The sequence below is a fragment of the Arvicola amphibius genome, chromosome 14, assembly GCF_903992535.2.
Source record: "Arvicola amphibius chromosome 14, mArvAmp1.2, whole genome shotgun sequence".
In the NCBI taxonomy this organism is placed as follows: domain Eukaryota; kingdom Metazoa; phylum Chordata; class Mammalia; order Rodentia; family Cricetidae; genus Arvicola; species Arvicola amphibius.
In genome coordinates, this window is record NC_052060.1 from 11,374,788 (window position 1) to 11,390,299 (window position 15,512).

At 40.7% G+C, this 15,512-nt stretch overlaps 1 protein-coding gene across 1 annotated transcript in view; it reads left to right on the top strand.

Annotated features, from left to right (window-relative positions):
• The window catches only part of Spag17 (sperm associated antigen 17), a 219,833-nt gene that overhangs the window by 90,957 nt on the left and 113,364 nt on the right, over positions 1–15,512 (top strand). Inside the window, exons 8-13 of the mRNA XM_038311719.1 lie at positions 2,868–3,029; positions 5,375–5,445; positions 5,646–5,763; positions 13,596–13,733; positions 13,824–13,937; positions 14,714–14,864. Of these exons, the coding sequence (XP_038167647.1) occupies positions 2,868–3,029; positions 5,375–5,445; positions 5,646–5,763; positions 13,596–13,733; positions 13,824–13,937; positions 14,714–14,864 (754 nt within the window). The remainder of the gene's footprint in view (positions 1–2,867; positions 3,030–5,374; positions 5,446–5,645; positions 5,764–13,595; positions 13,734–13,823; positions 13,938–14,713; positions 14,865–15,512) is intronic.

The following is a 15,512-nucleotide window of genomic DNA, read 5'->3' on the forward strand; positions in this document are numbered from 1 at the left end:
CATCACACACACCGTAACCCAGTACTAAAGAGTCAGAGATTCGCTGAACCCTAAAGTACACTGGCTAGCCAGACTAGCCAATCAGTGAGCTCCAGTGAGAAACCCCATCTCAAAAAACAAAGTGAAAAGCACTTGAGGAAGACATCCAAAGTCAGCCTCTGGCCTTCCAACATGCAGTGTATACATGTGAACCCATATGCAAATATGCACATGCACATGTACACATACACACATACAGAGAGAGAGAGAGAGAGAGAGAGAGAGAGAGAGAGAGAGAGGAGGGAAAGGGAGAGAGCACTTGCATTTATTTTTGTTCAGAATGTCAAAGGAAAGCCCATTATGTAATTTCTGAAATATAATTCCCAGGAAGATGCTAACACATCCTCAAACCAAGTACCTGCTGTACCTTCACAAGTGAGTGTGCGTCCCATGGCTCTTCTTTAGCCTCCAGGGGCATAATGGTAGAAGACAATAGGTCTTATGCACCAAATAGAGGACAGACCATTGCAGCGTCAGGTAAGCACCAATGCTAGGTTTACCACTTCAGTGATCAAAGCATCCTGCTTCCTACCCCCATGACCACAGCTTCCCGTTCATTAGAAGACATACCATTTTATTGACCTTTAAGTTATTTACTTTGTTAATAAAATGTAACAAGGCTTATACAGTGATTTTTCTGTTTGCTAAGAATTTGGGCCACATGCAATTTTTTGGTTAAAGTCACTGAATTTAAATTATTACTTGAATTTGTGAATGGTGGACGTGTGTCAACTTGATTGCTACATGTCTGTGAGCAGCAGAGGGACAGGAAAGGTGTGTGCAGAAATGTCTTTAAATTAGGGTCAACTTGAGATAAAACTGCCGGCGGTGATTTGTGGTGGCTAGAGGGGAAAACGCTGCTTCAATGTGGCTTCTGGTGAGTGGCTCTGCCATACGGATGCCATTTGGGAGCTCTTTATATTCTGCAAAGAGATTGTCCTAGGACTTCAGAGCCTGGCATGGAAAGATGCGTGCTTGATGGCACATCCATTCCACTTTAAAGAAAGGAGTCAAGGCTATACTTAACATCTTAGCAAATATAGAGTAGAAACTTTACATGGTAACTTAACTTCCAAAAAACTATCTTATGTGAAAAATATTATTTAAATGCTAGTTACAGTAGAGCATTCCTTAATTAATTAATTAGTTAATTAATGTTCCTATATTAATGTTCATTGTGTCCAGGTGGGTCTGGAAAACATTCAGCTCTTCCAAGGACCCAGAGGCTGTGATGCCCAGGTGGTCCCTCTGAGCTTCTGTCGGTCCATTTGTAGGAACTGTTGAGCATCTTCTTCATGCCGGGGCTTGGTTGGTACCCAGCTGAAGTAACCCCAGCTTAAGCATGTCTCTTTGAGTGGAAGATCCGTCACTGAAGATGATGGAGAGGGTCTACCTCAAAAATGACTCAGCAATAAAACTGAATTCCAGGAGAAGGGGAATATTAAATATTAATTCAACATTAAACCACTGGTTTGATATTGAATGTTAAAGTCCATTTTAAACTCAGGATCACTTAATAAGCCTAAAAGTGATAAAGCTGCTTCATAGACACAAGCTAGATCCATGATGGGGCACTCTTATCTGTGAGTGGTTAATGAGCTCATCTCTGCTCTAGGAACCAGCAGTGAGTTTTTGCTCCTCCTTGTGCGGAAGAAAGTGTTTGTACCCTTTGGCTCACACGAGCAGGTTGAACTTGTGCTGAACTAAGGTAAAGGTAATGAAAGCTTTACATCAAGTAAATGCCAGTCAAGATGAGCTCAGAGCTCACAGAAGACATCTGAACCATCTCAAGAAAAACACTGCTTGCTGAAACAGTTTGTCAGACTTTAGCATATCATTTACCAGTGAATTGTAAAATGAATTATGTAGGTTGTGCTAACGCATCACGGGCAGGAACGTTACTGCTATTTCCTTTGGCTTTAAAAATGCAAACTGTCTTTCTGTGCCAGCCTATGGATAGGCACAGGATACCTAGTTGAAGTTCAACTGAAAACTCATCAGTCTTGATGCGAATGTGTGAAAGAACAGTCAGGTGAGCTATGACGGACAGAGCCAAGCGTTTCCCTGAATGGCTGCCAGTCTATGGCTTTCCGCTCTATCTGACCTCTTCAACTCAGATGTAGGGTCGGCCTACTTATTGCTTCTATGCTTCCAAAGAGACACAGCCATCCCAGAATTTTCCTACTCCAGGAAATGAAAGCTTAAGTAATAACCATAGCAGATCTCTAATTGGCTTGCCAGTTCATAAAAATCGTGGATACTGTAGAAGCAGTTATTTGAGCAGTTTCTTTGAGCTTTTTGCTAACAAGACTGTAGAAGAAAGCCAGCTCAGGAAAAAAGAGGGGGGAGGAAAGACAGAAACTTGGTCAAACAGACTGCATCGGACTCAGGCAATACACAAAACCAAATGAGGGAATCCATTATGCTCGGTTCAGTTCTTGCCTAGGAAGGCAAAGAATCACCGGCTGCTTGTCTGCTTGTCTTCAGCTACAGGAGTCAAAAGAGTCTAATATGCTTTAGGATTCGAAGCCCCTAGCATCTGGAACACTCTGTAGTAAAGAGGTTGCCTTCCACTGCACTGAAACCTCAGTCAGCCTCTTAAAGTATCAGGCAGTGTCAGAACCTCTGTGCTGATCAAAGAGGGCTTGAAGAGTTCATGCGTAGAGACTCTATCACCAGTGCTGGAATCCAGGGTTTGGGGATTTGGGGGACTTGATTGCCTATAGAAAAAAGGAAATAGACTTTTCTGAAAAGTTACAAACATTCTGTCTATTCCGAGAGCATGAAACAAATGATGAGTAGGTTGTCGCTGACTCTCTCATGGCTAGCTCGAGTTGGGCACCGAGATCTTTGAAAATATTGCCTGTCTGATGTACGACAGCCTGGACTGGAAGAGGCAGCACCAGCACTATTTGGCAAGCATGCAGCTCATCAACGTCCCGCAAGTGGTCAGCGAGAAAACCATGCTAGAAGCAATACCGATTCCAGAGGTAGGCATGTGTAGTGGTATATTATTTGTATTCTAATAAGTAAATCTTGCCTGAAGACCAGGGGCAAAGCTAAGCCACTAGAGATCAGGCAGTGATGGCACACACCTTTAATCCTAGAATTTGGGAGACAGAGGCAGAAGAGTCTCTATGAGTTCAAAGCCATCCTGGGCTACACAAGATCAATGCAGAAACAAATCTAGGCAGTGGTGGATAACACCTTTAATCCCAGTGCTAGAGAGTTGGGTTTTGATTATCTGTGCTACAGGCATGGGCTCTAGTATCTGTATTAGGCTATGGGATGGAGTGACTGACTTGATTTTCATATTCATAAAGCATATGAAGAAAGTTACAGTAGAGACCTGTGTCAGTATACTACTGCTAATTGTGCTGAGGCACAAAGATAGGAGCAAGGAGCCAGCCATGGTAAGAGTATTAAGAGCATCTTGTTGAGATGTTGATGAAGCTCCTTGTTCTGACTACTTTTATGTCAATATGACACAGGCTAGAGTCATCTGAAAGGGGGCAACCTCAATTGAGAAAATACCTCCATAAGGTCCAGCTGTAGGCAAACATGTGCAGCACTTTCTTAATTAGCGAGTGATGGGGAGAGCCCAGCCCATTGTTGGTGGTACCACCCCTGGGCTGGTGGTCCTGGGTTCTATAAGAAAACAAACTGTGCAAGCCATGAGGAGCAAGCCAGTAATAACACCCTTCCATGGCCTCTGCATCAGCTCCTGCCTCCTACCCTGTTTGAGTCCCTGTCCTGACTTCCTTTGATGATGGACTATGGTGTGGAAGTGTAAGCCAGATGACCCCTCTCCTCCCCAACTTGCCTTTGGTCATGGTGTTTCATCATAGCACTAGAAACCCTAAGACAGCCTCAACTGCTTGACTTCCGGGAAAACACAAAAAGAACCTCCTGTCAACGCAGAGTGCATGACTAGCATGCAGAATGAGGGGGATGTTGGCAAAATAATCCCAGTGTTTGCAGTGTCCACACTCAGCAAGATATTGGCCACAGAACAGGACTCATTTCCGGCCATCTTTCCTGATGTGAGCTTTGGAAGGGCTGTGCAATGTCAACAGTTCCGCCACGGCCTGAGAAGGGTGAGAGCGGTCAAGATGATAGACATCAGAGCTGCCTTAGTTGGGTCTCTATTGCTGTTACAAAACACTGTGACCAAAAGCAGCTTAGGGAAGACATGTTTGTTTCATCTGAGAACCTTCAGGTCACAATCTGTCACTGGGGGAAGTCAGGCCAGGAACTCACAGCAGGAACTGAGGAGGAAGCCATGGAGATGCCCAGGTTCTTTGGACCCCAAACATCAAGCATTGAGCTTTTTACATTAATAAAGTTTGGGCTTGCTTTAACGTAGTTGTGGCTGGGCCTGAACAAAAAAGTATTTAACTTGTGTTTGATTTTTATAGGACCCCACAGTCGAGAGTCCTTGGACTCTTGAAGAGGCTACACTTTTAGAGTCTTGAAATTTTTAAAGGCCTTGGAACTTTTAAAAAGTTTGAATGTTTTGTGTTGTGATATTGTGTTAATGTGAGATGTCAGAGTAAACAAAAAAGGAAAGGTTATTATTTAATAGTGTTGTGTTTGTGTGTCAAGGTGACAAAGGGTCAAATACGCTAGTTAGATGTTTTTTTTTGGGGGGGGAGACACCCTGACATAAGCCATGGCCATTTAGGAAGAGATAATTTCAATTGAGAAAATGCCTCTCTTAAATTGGCCTATAGGTAAGTCTGCACGGTATTTTCTTGATTAATGACTGATGCTTACTTAAGGGCCCACTCCACTTTGGGCAATGTCATTCCTGGGTGGTCCTGAGACATATATTAAAAAAAAGGAAGCTGAGCAAGCCAGTAAGCTGTGTTCCTCCATCATGGCTGCTTCAGTTCCTGCCCTGACTTCACAGTACTGTGCCGTGCATTCTGAGAATATAAGATGAAATGAAGCCCTGACTCCCAAGTAGCTTTTGGTCATGGTACTTCATCACACCAATGGAAACCCTAAGTAAGACAGCCCCTGATTTAGAGAATGAAAGGGTTGGGAGAAGGGAGCCAGGTTGCAGATACGGGGGGAAGAAACTGAGCATGAATTGCCTGGGGGAATATCTGCTGGGAACTAGTGCACAATAATATTCCAAAGAAGGGATGGCAAGATTCACCAAGACAGGGATGTTTCCAAAAAAGTATCATGATTCCAACCAAGACCAGGGCTGGTTAGCATCCACGTCTGATTAGTTTTGCCACATCCTCATCTCCTAGGATCCTGGTGGCAGATCTGTGGTGTGAAAATAAGTTTGGTGAAAGCCCTTCTTTTCATTGTTTTTTCTCAGCCTCCACCTCCGACGTCTGCTCCAGCCCCTGGCAAGAAGAAAGCACAGTATGAAGAGCCGCCCCCACCCCCAGGCACGTGAGAAATCAGCCTCTGAAGAGCCACGCCCTATGGCTTCCGCAATGCCCTCCCTCCCATCCGTAGCTGCCAGCAGCCCCTCCACCTACAGTTCCTATGCCGATTAGGGCCTGGTCACAGTTGGAATCTACACCCAAAATCTCAGGAAGAAATAGAGGATGCACGCTTACTAAGCTGTGTCACTTTCTGCACTTCACAGTGGCTTTCATCGTCACCACTGAGGTAGACATGCGCTACTACAATGACCTGCTGAATCCAATCCCAGAGGAATTTGTCTCTGTGCCCCTGATACTGCACTGTATGCTGGAACAGGTGGGTAGACGCTGAGGCTTCCCCCAGGCCTGACAGCAACCTTGACTAAATTATCTCTCCTCACTTCCAGATCTTAACATGGTTTTGTAATTGTTTTGTTTGTTTGTTTGTTTTTTGAGACAGGGTTTCTCTGCAGCTTTAGAGCCTGTCCTGGAGCTAGCTCTTGTAGACCAGACTGGTCTCGAACTCACAGAGATCCACCTACCTCTGCCTCCCGAGTGCTGGGATTAAAGGCGTGCGCCACCACCACCCGGCTCCTGTCACTTTTGTTTTTGATCTTAGTCAGAGTAACTTTGATTTGCACTTCTCTAAATGCTAAGGATGATGATCATTACTTTAAGTGCTTCTCAGCCATTTGAAATTCCTCTGTTGAGAATTCTGTTTAGATCTGTACCCCATTTTTAAATTGTATTATTTGGTTTACTGATATATAGTTTCTTTCTTAAGTTCTTCATATATTTGGGATATCAGACCTCTGATAGATGTGGATTTGGTGAAGATATTTTCCCATTGTGTAGGCTGCTGTTTTGCCTTTTGACTGTGTCCTTTGCCTTACAGAAGATTTTCAGTCTCATGAGGCCCATTTATTAATTATGGATTTTAGCACCTGTGTTATGGGTGCTCTGTTCAGGAAGTTGTCTCCTGTATCAATGAGTTCAAGGATATTCCCTATTTTCTCTTCTGTCAGGTTCAGTGTGTCTGTTTTTATGTTGAGGTTGTTGATACACTTGGAATTGAGTGTTGTGAAGAGTAATAAATGTGGATCTATTTGCATTCTTCTACATCCAGTTAGACCAGCATCATTTGTTGAAGTTGCTTTTTTTTCATTGTATAATTTTTACTTCTTTGTCAAAAATCAAGTGTCCATAGGTAGGTAGATTTGCTTCTGCATCTTCAATTCAATTCCATGATCAGTCTGTTTATTTTTATGCCAACACCATGTGGTTTTTATTGCTATTGATCTGAAGTAGAGCTTGAAATCAGGGATGGTGATACCTCCATAAGTTCTTATTGTACAGATAATTTTAGGTATCCTGGATTTTGTTTGTTTGTTTTTTTTCATATAAAGCTAAGTATTTTTCTTTTGAGATCTGTAAAGACTTGTGTTGGAATTTTGATGGGGATTGCATTGAATCTGTAGATTGCTTTAGGTAAGATGGTCATTTTTACAATGTTAATCCTACTGATCCACGAGTTTGGGAGATCTTTCCATCTTCTGACATAATCTCCAATTTCTTTCTTCAAAGACTTTAAGTTTTTGTCACTCAAGTTTTTACTTGTTTGGTTAGAGTTACACCAAGATATTTTATATTATTTGTGGCTATTGTAAAGGGTGTTGTTTCCCTGATTTGTTTCTCAGCTTGTTTATCATATGTATATATAAGGGCTATTGATTTTATTGAATTAATTTTTTTTTGGTTTTTTTGGAGACAGGGTTTCTCTGCAGCTTTTAGAGCCTGTCCTGGAACTAGCTCTTGTAGACCAGGCTGGTCTCGAACTCACAGAGATCCGCCTGCCTCTGCCTCCCGAGTGCTGGGATTAAAGGCATGCGCCACCACCGCCCGGCTTGAATTAATTTTGTATTCAGCCACTTTGCTGAATGTGTTTATTATCTGTTGGAGTTCTCTGGTAAAATTTTTGGGGTCACTTATGTATACTATCATATCATCTTCAAATAGTGATATTTTTTCTTTCTTTCCAATTTGTATCCCCTTAACTCCTTTAGTTGTCTTATTGCTCTAGCTTAAGCTTCAAGTACAATATTGAATACATATAAAGAGAGTGAAGAACTTTGTTTTGTATGATTTTAGTGGAATTGCTTTAAGTTTCTCTCCATTTAATTTGATAGTGGCAGTCAGCTTACTGTATATTGTCTTTATTATGGTTAGGTATATACCTTGTATCCCTAATCTCTCCAAGAATTTTATCATGAAGAGGTGTGGATTTTGTCACTCTTTTTCAGAATCTAATGAGATGATTATGTGGAGTTTTTTCTTTCAGTTTATTTCTATAATGGATACTATTGATAGATTTTTGTATGTTGAACCATCTCTGGATTTCTGGAATGAAGCCCACTTGATCATGGTGGGTGAACTTTTTAATGTGTTCTTGGATTTGGTTAGTGAGCATTTTATTGAGTATATTTGCATCAATATTCATGAGGGAAATTGAACTGCAATTCTCTTTTTTGTTAAGTCTTTATGTGGTTTGGGCCTTGGGGTAACTGGTCTCATAAAATGCATTTGAAAATGATCCTTCTGTTTCTATTTTGTGGAATAATTTGAGGAGTATTGGTATTACTTCTTTGAAAGTCTGGTAGGATTCTGCATTAAAACCATCTGGGCCTGGGCTTTTTGTTTTATTATTTGTTTGCTTGGTTTTTTGGTTGGTAGAATTTTAATGACTACTTCTATTCCCTTAAAGGTTATAGGTGCATTTAAATTGTTTATCTAATCTTGATTTCATTTTCATAAGTGGTATTTATTGAAAAAATTGTCCATTTCTTTTAGATTTTCCAGTTTTGTGGAGTACAGGTTTTTGCATTATGAACTAATGAGTCTTTTGATTTCTTTGGTGTCTGTTGTTATGTCCCCCCTTTACTGATTTTGTTAATTTGGATGTTCTTTCTCTGCATTTTAGTTGTTTGGATAAGGATTTGCTGATTTTATCAAAGAACCAATTCTTTGTTTCATTGATTCTTTATATTGTTCTCTTTAATCTATTTTATTGATTTCAGTCCTCAGTTTGATTATTTCCTGCCATCTACTTCTCTTAGATGTGTTAGCTTCCTTTTGTTCTAAAACTTCCAAGCTTGCTGTTAATTCACTAGTGTGAGATCTCTCTAATTTCTTTATGAAGGCATTTGGTGCTATGAACTTTCCTCTTAGCACTGTTTTCATTGTTTTTCATAAGTTTGAGTATGCTGTACATTCAATTTCATTGAATTCTAGGAAGCTTTCGTTTCTTTCTTTATTTCTTCCTTGAACCAGTAATAATTCAATAGAGTTGTTCAGTTTCCATGAGTTTGTAGGTTTTCTATTGTTGTTGAAATCTAACTTTAATCATAGTGTTGAATAAGATTCTAGGGGTTGTTATAATTTTTTTTGTATCTGTTGATGCTTGGTTTGTGACTGAGTATATGGTCAATTTTGTAGAAGGTTCCATGAGATGCTGAGAAAAAGTATATTATTTTGTCTTTGGATGAAATGTTCTGTAGATATCTGTTAGGTTCATTTGAGTCATGACATCTGTTAGCTCCATTATTTCTCTGTTTAGTTTCTGTCTGGATGACCTGTTCAATGGTGAGAGTGGGGTGTTGATATCTCCCACTATTAATGTGTGGGGTTCCATGTGTGATTTAAACTTTAGTAATGTTTCTTTTACAAATGTGGGAGCCCTAATTTGGGGCATAGACCTTCAGAATTGAAATTTCATCTTGGTGGATTTTTTTCTTTAATGAATATAAAATGTCCTTCTCCATCTCTTTTGTTAGTTTTGGTTTGAAGTCTATTTTTTTAGATATTAAGATAGCTGTACCAGCTTGCTTATTAGGTTCATTTGATTGGAAATCTTTTTTCAACCATTTACTCTGAGGTAATGTCTATCTCTGATGTTGAGGTGTGTTTCTTGTATGCAGCAGAAGGATGAATCCCATTTTCATATCCATTCTGTTAACCTATGTCTTCTTATTGAGGAATTAAGTCTATTGATATGAAGAAATATTAATGACCAGTGATTGTTAATCCCTGTTATTTTGGTGGTGGTGGTAGTTGTGTGTGTGTGTGTGTGTGTGTGTGTGTGTGTGTGTGTTTCCTGTCTTTGGATTTTGTTCGTGTAAGATTTTCTTTTGTCTGTTTGTTTGTTTTTTTTTTGTGTGGTTGTAGTTACCTTCCTTGGGTTGGAATTTTCCTTCTAGTACCTTCTGTAGGATTGGATTTCTGAATATTATTTAAATTTGACTTTGTCATGAAGTATCTTTATTTTCTCCATTTATGATAATTGAAACTTTTGCTGGGTATAGCAGTCTGGACTGGCATCTGTGGTCTCTTATGATTTTCAAGACATCTGTCCAGGCCCTTCTACCTTTTAGAGTCTCTGTTGAGAAGTTGGCTGTAATTCTAATAGGTCTACCTTTTGTATGTTACTTGGCATTTTTCCCTCACAGCTTTTTAATATTATTTCTTTGTTCTGTATATTTAGTGTTTTGATTATTATGTGTCATGGGGATTTTCTTTTCTGGTCCAATCTATTTGGTGTTCTGTATGCTTCTTGTACCTTTATATGTATGTCCTCTTTCAGGTTTGGGAAATTTTCTTCTATGATTTTGTTAAATATATTTTCTGGGAGCCGGGCGATGGTGGCACACGCCTTTAATCCCAGCACTCGGGAGACAGAGGCAGGTGGATCTCTGTGAGTTCAAGACCAGCCTGGTCTACAGAGCTAGTTCCAGGACAGGCTCCAAAGCCACAGAGAAACCCTGTCTCAAAGAAAAAAAATATATTTTCTGGGTTTTGAGCTGGGATTCTTCTCCTTCTTCTATTCCTATTATTCTTATGTTTGGTCTTTTCATTGTGTCCTAGGTTTTCTGGATGTTTTGTGTTAGAGGTTTTTTTTAGATTTAATATTTTCATTGACTGATAAATCTATTAATTATATTGTATCTTCATCTGTAGTTCCTGTTCACTTACACAGATTTTCTATTTCTAGAATTCCCTCAGTTATGTTTTCATTATTGCTTCTCTTTGAATTTTCAGGTCTTGAATAGTTTCCTTCACCTGTCTGTTTTTTCTTGGCTTTCTTGGCATTCTTTAAGGGATTTATTGATTTCCTCCAATTTTTGGTTGTCTTTTCCTCAGTTTTTTAAGGGAATTTTTCATTTTCTCTTTAATGATGTGTCTATCATGTTCATAAAGTGGTTTTTAAGGTCATTTTCTTATTCTTCGGCTGCATTGAAATATTCAGGACTTACTGTTGTAGGATAGCTGGGCTCTAGTGGTGTTAAATTGTGTTGGCTGTTGTTGATTGTGTTCTTGCTCTAGCTTTTAGGAATCTAGATTTAGGATGATTAGGTCTAGGTCCTGATTTCTGAGTTTGTCTTTGTTGAATGGGTGTTTTGTTCCTTGGTTTCTGCTTCCTCTTTGGTCTTCCAGTCTATGTGACCTGGATTTCTGGTGACCACTGCAACCTCTGATCTAGTAGGGAGTCTCTGTCCAAGGTAGGAGCTGGGCTTCTGGTGGTTAGCTTGGTCTTGGGGGCAGCAGTGAGTCTTTGTTCCTCTGACTGGTGTGGCAAGAATCTCCTGGGGTTGGGGCAGGGCCTGGCCTCAGGGGTAGCATGGGAGAGACTGGTGGTGGAAATGGTTTTAGGAAACAGACTGTAGGGAATGGGTTTATAACATTTTCTTAATTAGTGAGTGATGAGGAAGGGCCCAGTTCCATTGTGGGTGGTGCCATCCCTAGGCTGGTGGTCCTGGGTTCTATAACAAACAGGCTGAACAAATCATGATGAACAAGCCAGTAAACAGTACCCCTCCATAGCTTCTGCATCAGTTCCTGTCTCCAGGTTCCCACCTTGCTTGAGTTCCTGTCCTGACTTCCTTTGATGATCAACTGTGATGTAAAGCATAGATAAATAAACCCTTTCCCCCCAAGTTTCTTTAGTCTTGATGTTGCATAACCCAAATAGTAACCGTAACTAAGACACTGAGCTGCTAACTCACTGAGTGGATTCTCAGGAAATCTCTTCTATCTTCAGTGCTATTTAGAGGGATGTTGAAATTTCAGTATTTTCTATCTCTTCTTCAAATTTTCTTTCAACTTTCTCAAGTGGAGATTTCTAACTTAAATCCTTGCTGTTCCTTTATTTCATAAGACCTAGTCTGCTATTTAAGTCTGTTTTAGCATTCACATTTGTAATTTGTAAGTTCTCTAATTTCTCTTCACAATAACTTATTCTTGTCCTTGGGTCACAGATGTTCTCTCCCTGGTACATACATGACTATGCATGACACAAAAATTCCTTTTTTCAACAAGTTTGTTTTTAATTAGGTGCATATGTCTACCACTGGGTAAGTGTGTGTCCTCAGAGATCAGAAGAGGTGTCAGATCCCCTGCAGCAGGTGTTCCAGGCAATTGTGACCCACCAGATCTCCGTGCTGACAACTGAACTCAGATCCTCTGGAAGGCCAGGATTTAAACCACTGTGTCATCTCTCCATGCCTATACAAGGTTTCCGTTAAAGTCTTTTTCGGAGCTGATCACCTGTGTCACCTGCAGGATATTTTTCTACTGACTCCATTTTCTAGACTGTTCACACTAATAGTTTCCTATACCTTGGAAGGTTTTAGTGAGACCAGTGATTTTATTACGTCAATACATTTGAAAAAGCTTGAAAGTCTAAAAGATCTAAACCTTGCGTTTTCCTATTTCATTAAAATCAGCCCAAAATGGTGACTATTCTGTAAGTGCCTACTAAGTTTCAGTTAACCAGAAGGATGGCTAATGAGCCCCACCTTGCCCCTTGGCTGACAGGGTATATATTTATTTATATATATGAATAAAGAGTTGATGGCTGGGGGGAGGGGCAGGGTTGAAAAAAACAAACATCTTCCAGCAAATAAAAAACCCAGTTTTGAAAGACTAGGTATTTATCAGAGGTAAAGAAACTTCCTCCTTGAGCGGTGATTCTCAGCAGGAAGTTATTTTTCTCCCCTGTGGGCACTTTGCAGTGAGTAGAAGAGATGGGATCACACAACAAGAAGCCTGCCACTTCCATCACATAGAGGCTTGAGGATGCACGAAATACTCCACTGTGCAAGGCGACACACCCCCCTCCAATTCCAAATAACCAGTCTAAAAATGTTACTACTGCCAAAACTGGTCAACCTTGTAGAAGAGTGCAAAATTATAACACTGATGCTAAAGGAAGACAGTTTATCAGATGTCTACGTCAGGTGTTTACTTATATTTCAACTTCCTTTACTTGCTACCCACGCAAAATTGAATAAGGCATTTAATCCTTCTAGACCTTGTTTTGTCTACATTAAAGGTAACTATTGGGCTGGAGAGATGGCTCAGAGGTTAAGAGCATTGCCTGCTCTTCCAAAGGTCCTGAGTTCAATTCCCAGCAACCACATGGTGGCTCACAACCATCTGTGGTGAGATCTGGTGCCCTCTTCTGGCCTGCAGGCATACACACAGACAGAATATTGTATATATAATAAATAAATAAATATTAAAAAAATAAAGGTAACTATTATCTATTACTGATCTCCTTATCCTAAATTTTTCTATATCTGAAATAAACAAAAACCCAAGTACTTGGTCTGAACTCTCTATTTCTCAGTTTAAAACATGTGGAGTTGGATTAAACAATTAAGTCACTTACCTTTGTTTTATTCTTTATCAATGGAAAATTATATGAATACCAGGTAACAGCAGTGGAGCTCATGGGAGTTAATGTGTGTGCAGACATCACACAGTACCTGGCAGGTGGTCAATACTCTGTTTAAGTATATATTGCATCCAAAGCACTGTTTTCAGGGCCTTATGAGAAAGAAAGAATACTTAAAAAAAATCAGTATTACGACTTTTACTACTGTTAAGTTTATTGCTTCCTACTTCTCGCTGGTATTATATATTTTAATGCAGGTCTTACAATTATATCTAATGCGTGGATTGCAAACGTTTTCTCCTTTATTTTTGTCATCAGTGGCACAAAGCTGCCATTGCCACCGGCATTTCAATGGACCTTCCTCCTCCTCGCTAAGAGCCATGGGAATGCAGCAGCAAAGAACTATTAACCCCTCTACGCGCAACTGTCTTCCTCAATAGGTTGTGGCAACTGAAGAAGACCTCATCCCCCCGAGTCTGGTGGAGCCACCCCACAGAGCAGATGGCTTGGACTACAGAATTGCCGCTCACATCCTGTCCATCCTGCCTTCGCTCTGCCTGACTGAGAAGGAGAAGAAGGTCAGAATATGAGCGAGCCAAAGGTTTTGTACTTTGAAAAGCAGTATTATGCATTATCTCATTAAGTCGCTATGACTTTAATTTAAATAGAATCTCCATGAGATATTCCTAACTGAAGGAGAAAGTGAAACCAAAGCAGCACCCCAAGGCCCTCTCCTGCTGAACTACCACGATGCCCATGCCCACAAGAAGTATGTGCTGAAGGTAAGGAAGACGAGGCCAGCTCCCCCCACAGCTGATATGAGGAGGTGTTTTTATGATTCATCCGTTGGGGATCTCATTGAATGACTGACCTTATCAACCAATGCTAATGAACTGTAGGTATAGAGGGAAGGGGGCTCAGAAAGCAGGAGTTGATGGGGAGAAAGACCCCAACAAAGAGCACTTGCCTGATCTCAGAGGTCGAGTTTAACCACTGACATGATTCTCACCACTATGATATTTGCATGAAAACTTTATGGTCAGGTGCTGCAGAAATACTGGAGCAGTTAAGAGTGCAGTGCTGGTCCAGCAGACCCAGGTTCCATTCCTAAAACCCATGTCAAGAAGCTCAGAACTGTGTATAACTCCAGCTCCAGGGGTTCTCTTCTGGCCTCCTACACGCGACATCTACACGCAGACATACACACATACACATAAATAAAAATGAATCTTGAAAACCATTATGGCCGTTTGATACATATCTGGTGCTATGAAACATCTCAGGCGGGATAGATAAGCCCACAAGAAGCTTCGGCAGCTTGTCACCAGGGATGAAGGCTCGGTTGTTTGTGTGCTCCAGGAACTTCTGGGAAAGGGAGAACTAGCTTTCTTGACCTTATCCCAAATACTACATTTGTCATCCTCGATTGCCCATGATTTCCCCTGTTTCCAGATAATGAAGTAACATGTTCAGCCTTCTCCATATGCATAAGGCATCTGACAGCTCTCTTTAATGTTTTCTGTCATGTTGATCTCTCTTTTCTTTTTTTTTTTGTAAGGACCAAAAGAATTTTGACCCAGTTCAAATCGAGCAGGAGATGCAGTCCAAGCTGCCACTGTGGGAATTCCTTCAGTTCCCTCTGCCGCCTCCGTGGAACAGCACCAAAAGACTAGCCACCATCCACGAGCTTATGCATTTCTGTACCAATGGTGAGCACACTGCTTTGTCTCCGACTCAATTTAATTAATAGTCACACGTCCCCTTTAAATTGTACCCTTATTCTAAAAAAGCTTTTTGGTCACCAAAAGGCTGAGGTTTGATAAGTTCCAACTTTCTTGCCTTGAACAATGTCACTAGTTATGTGGCGGTTCTGACTGTAACATTCTACAGTTTGGTGTGCTGGGTTTTCTTTTCACTGTATTTCCTTAACCACAGCTCTTTCCTGAACCCCCATATCCTACACCCCCACTGGCATCATTAGAGGTGATGGAATCCATCCTACTTACTAGGATGAACCATTGTGTGTGTGTGTGTGTGTGTGTGTGTGTGTGTGTGTGTGATAAATAGTTATAGATATAAAGATGAACAAAAACCTCTCATCCCAAGTTACCATAGTCCCTTTCCCAGAAAAATAAAAATAAAAAGGCCTTATCATGGAATGAGGCCCTTTACCATTGTAGAAAACCATGTAAACAGAGTGGTGTTACCTGAGGAAAGGGAAGAGAAAGCCTGAGCAGGAGGTGACTTAGCCCCAACTGATCACTGTCAGTCTGGAGTCTCACAGTCTAGTTTCAAGCAACACAAGTCAATTTTGAATTCTAGAATTGTGCTCAGCCGAAACTTGAATTCTTTTTCTT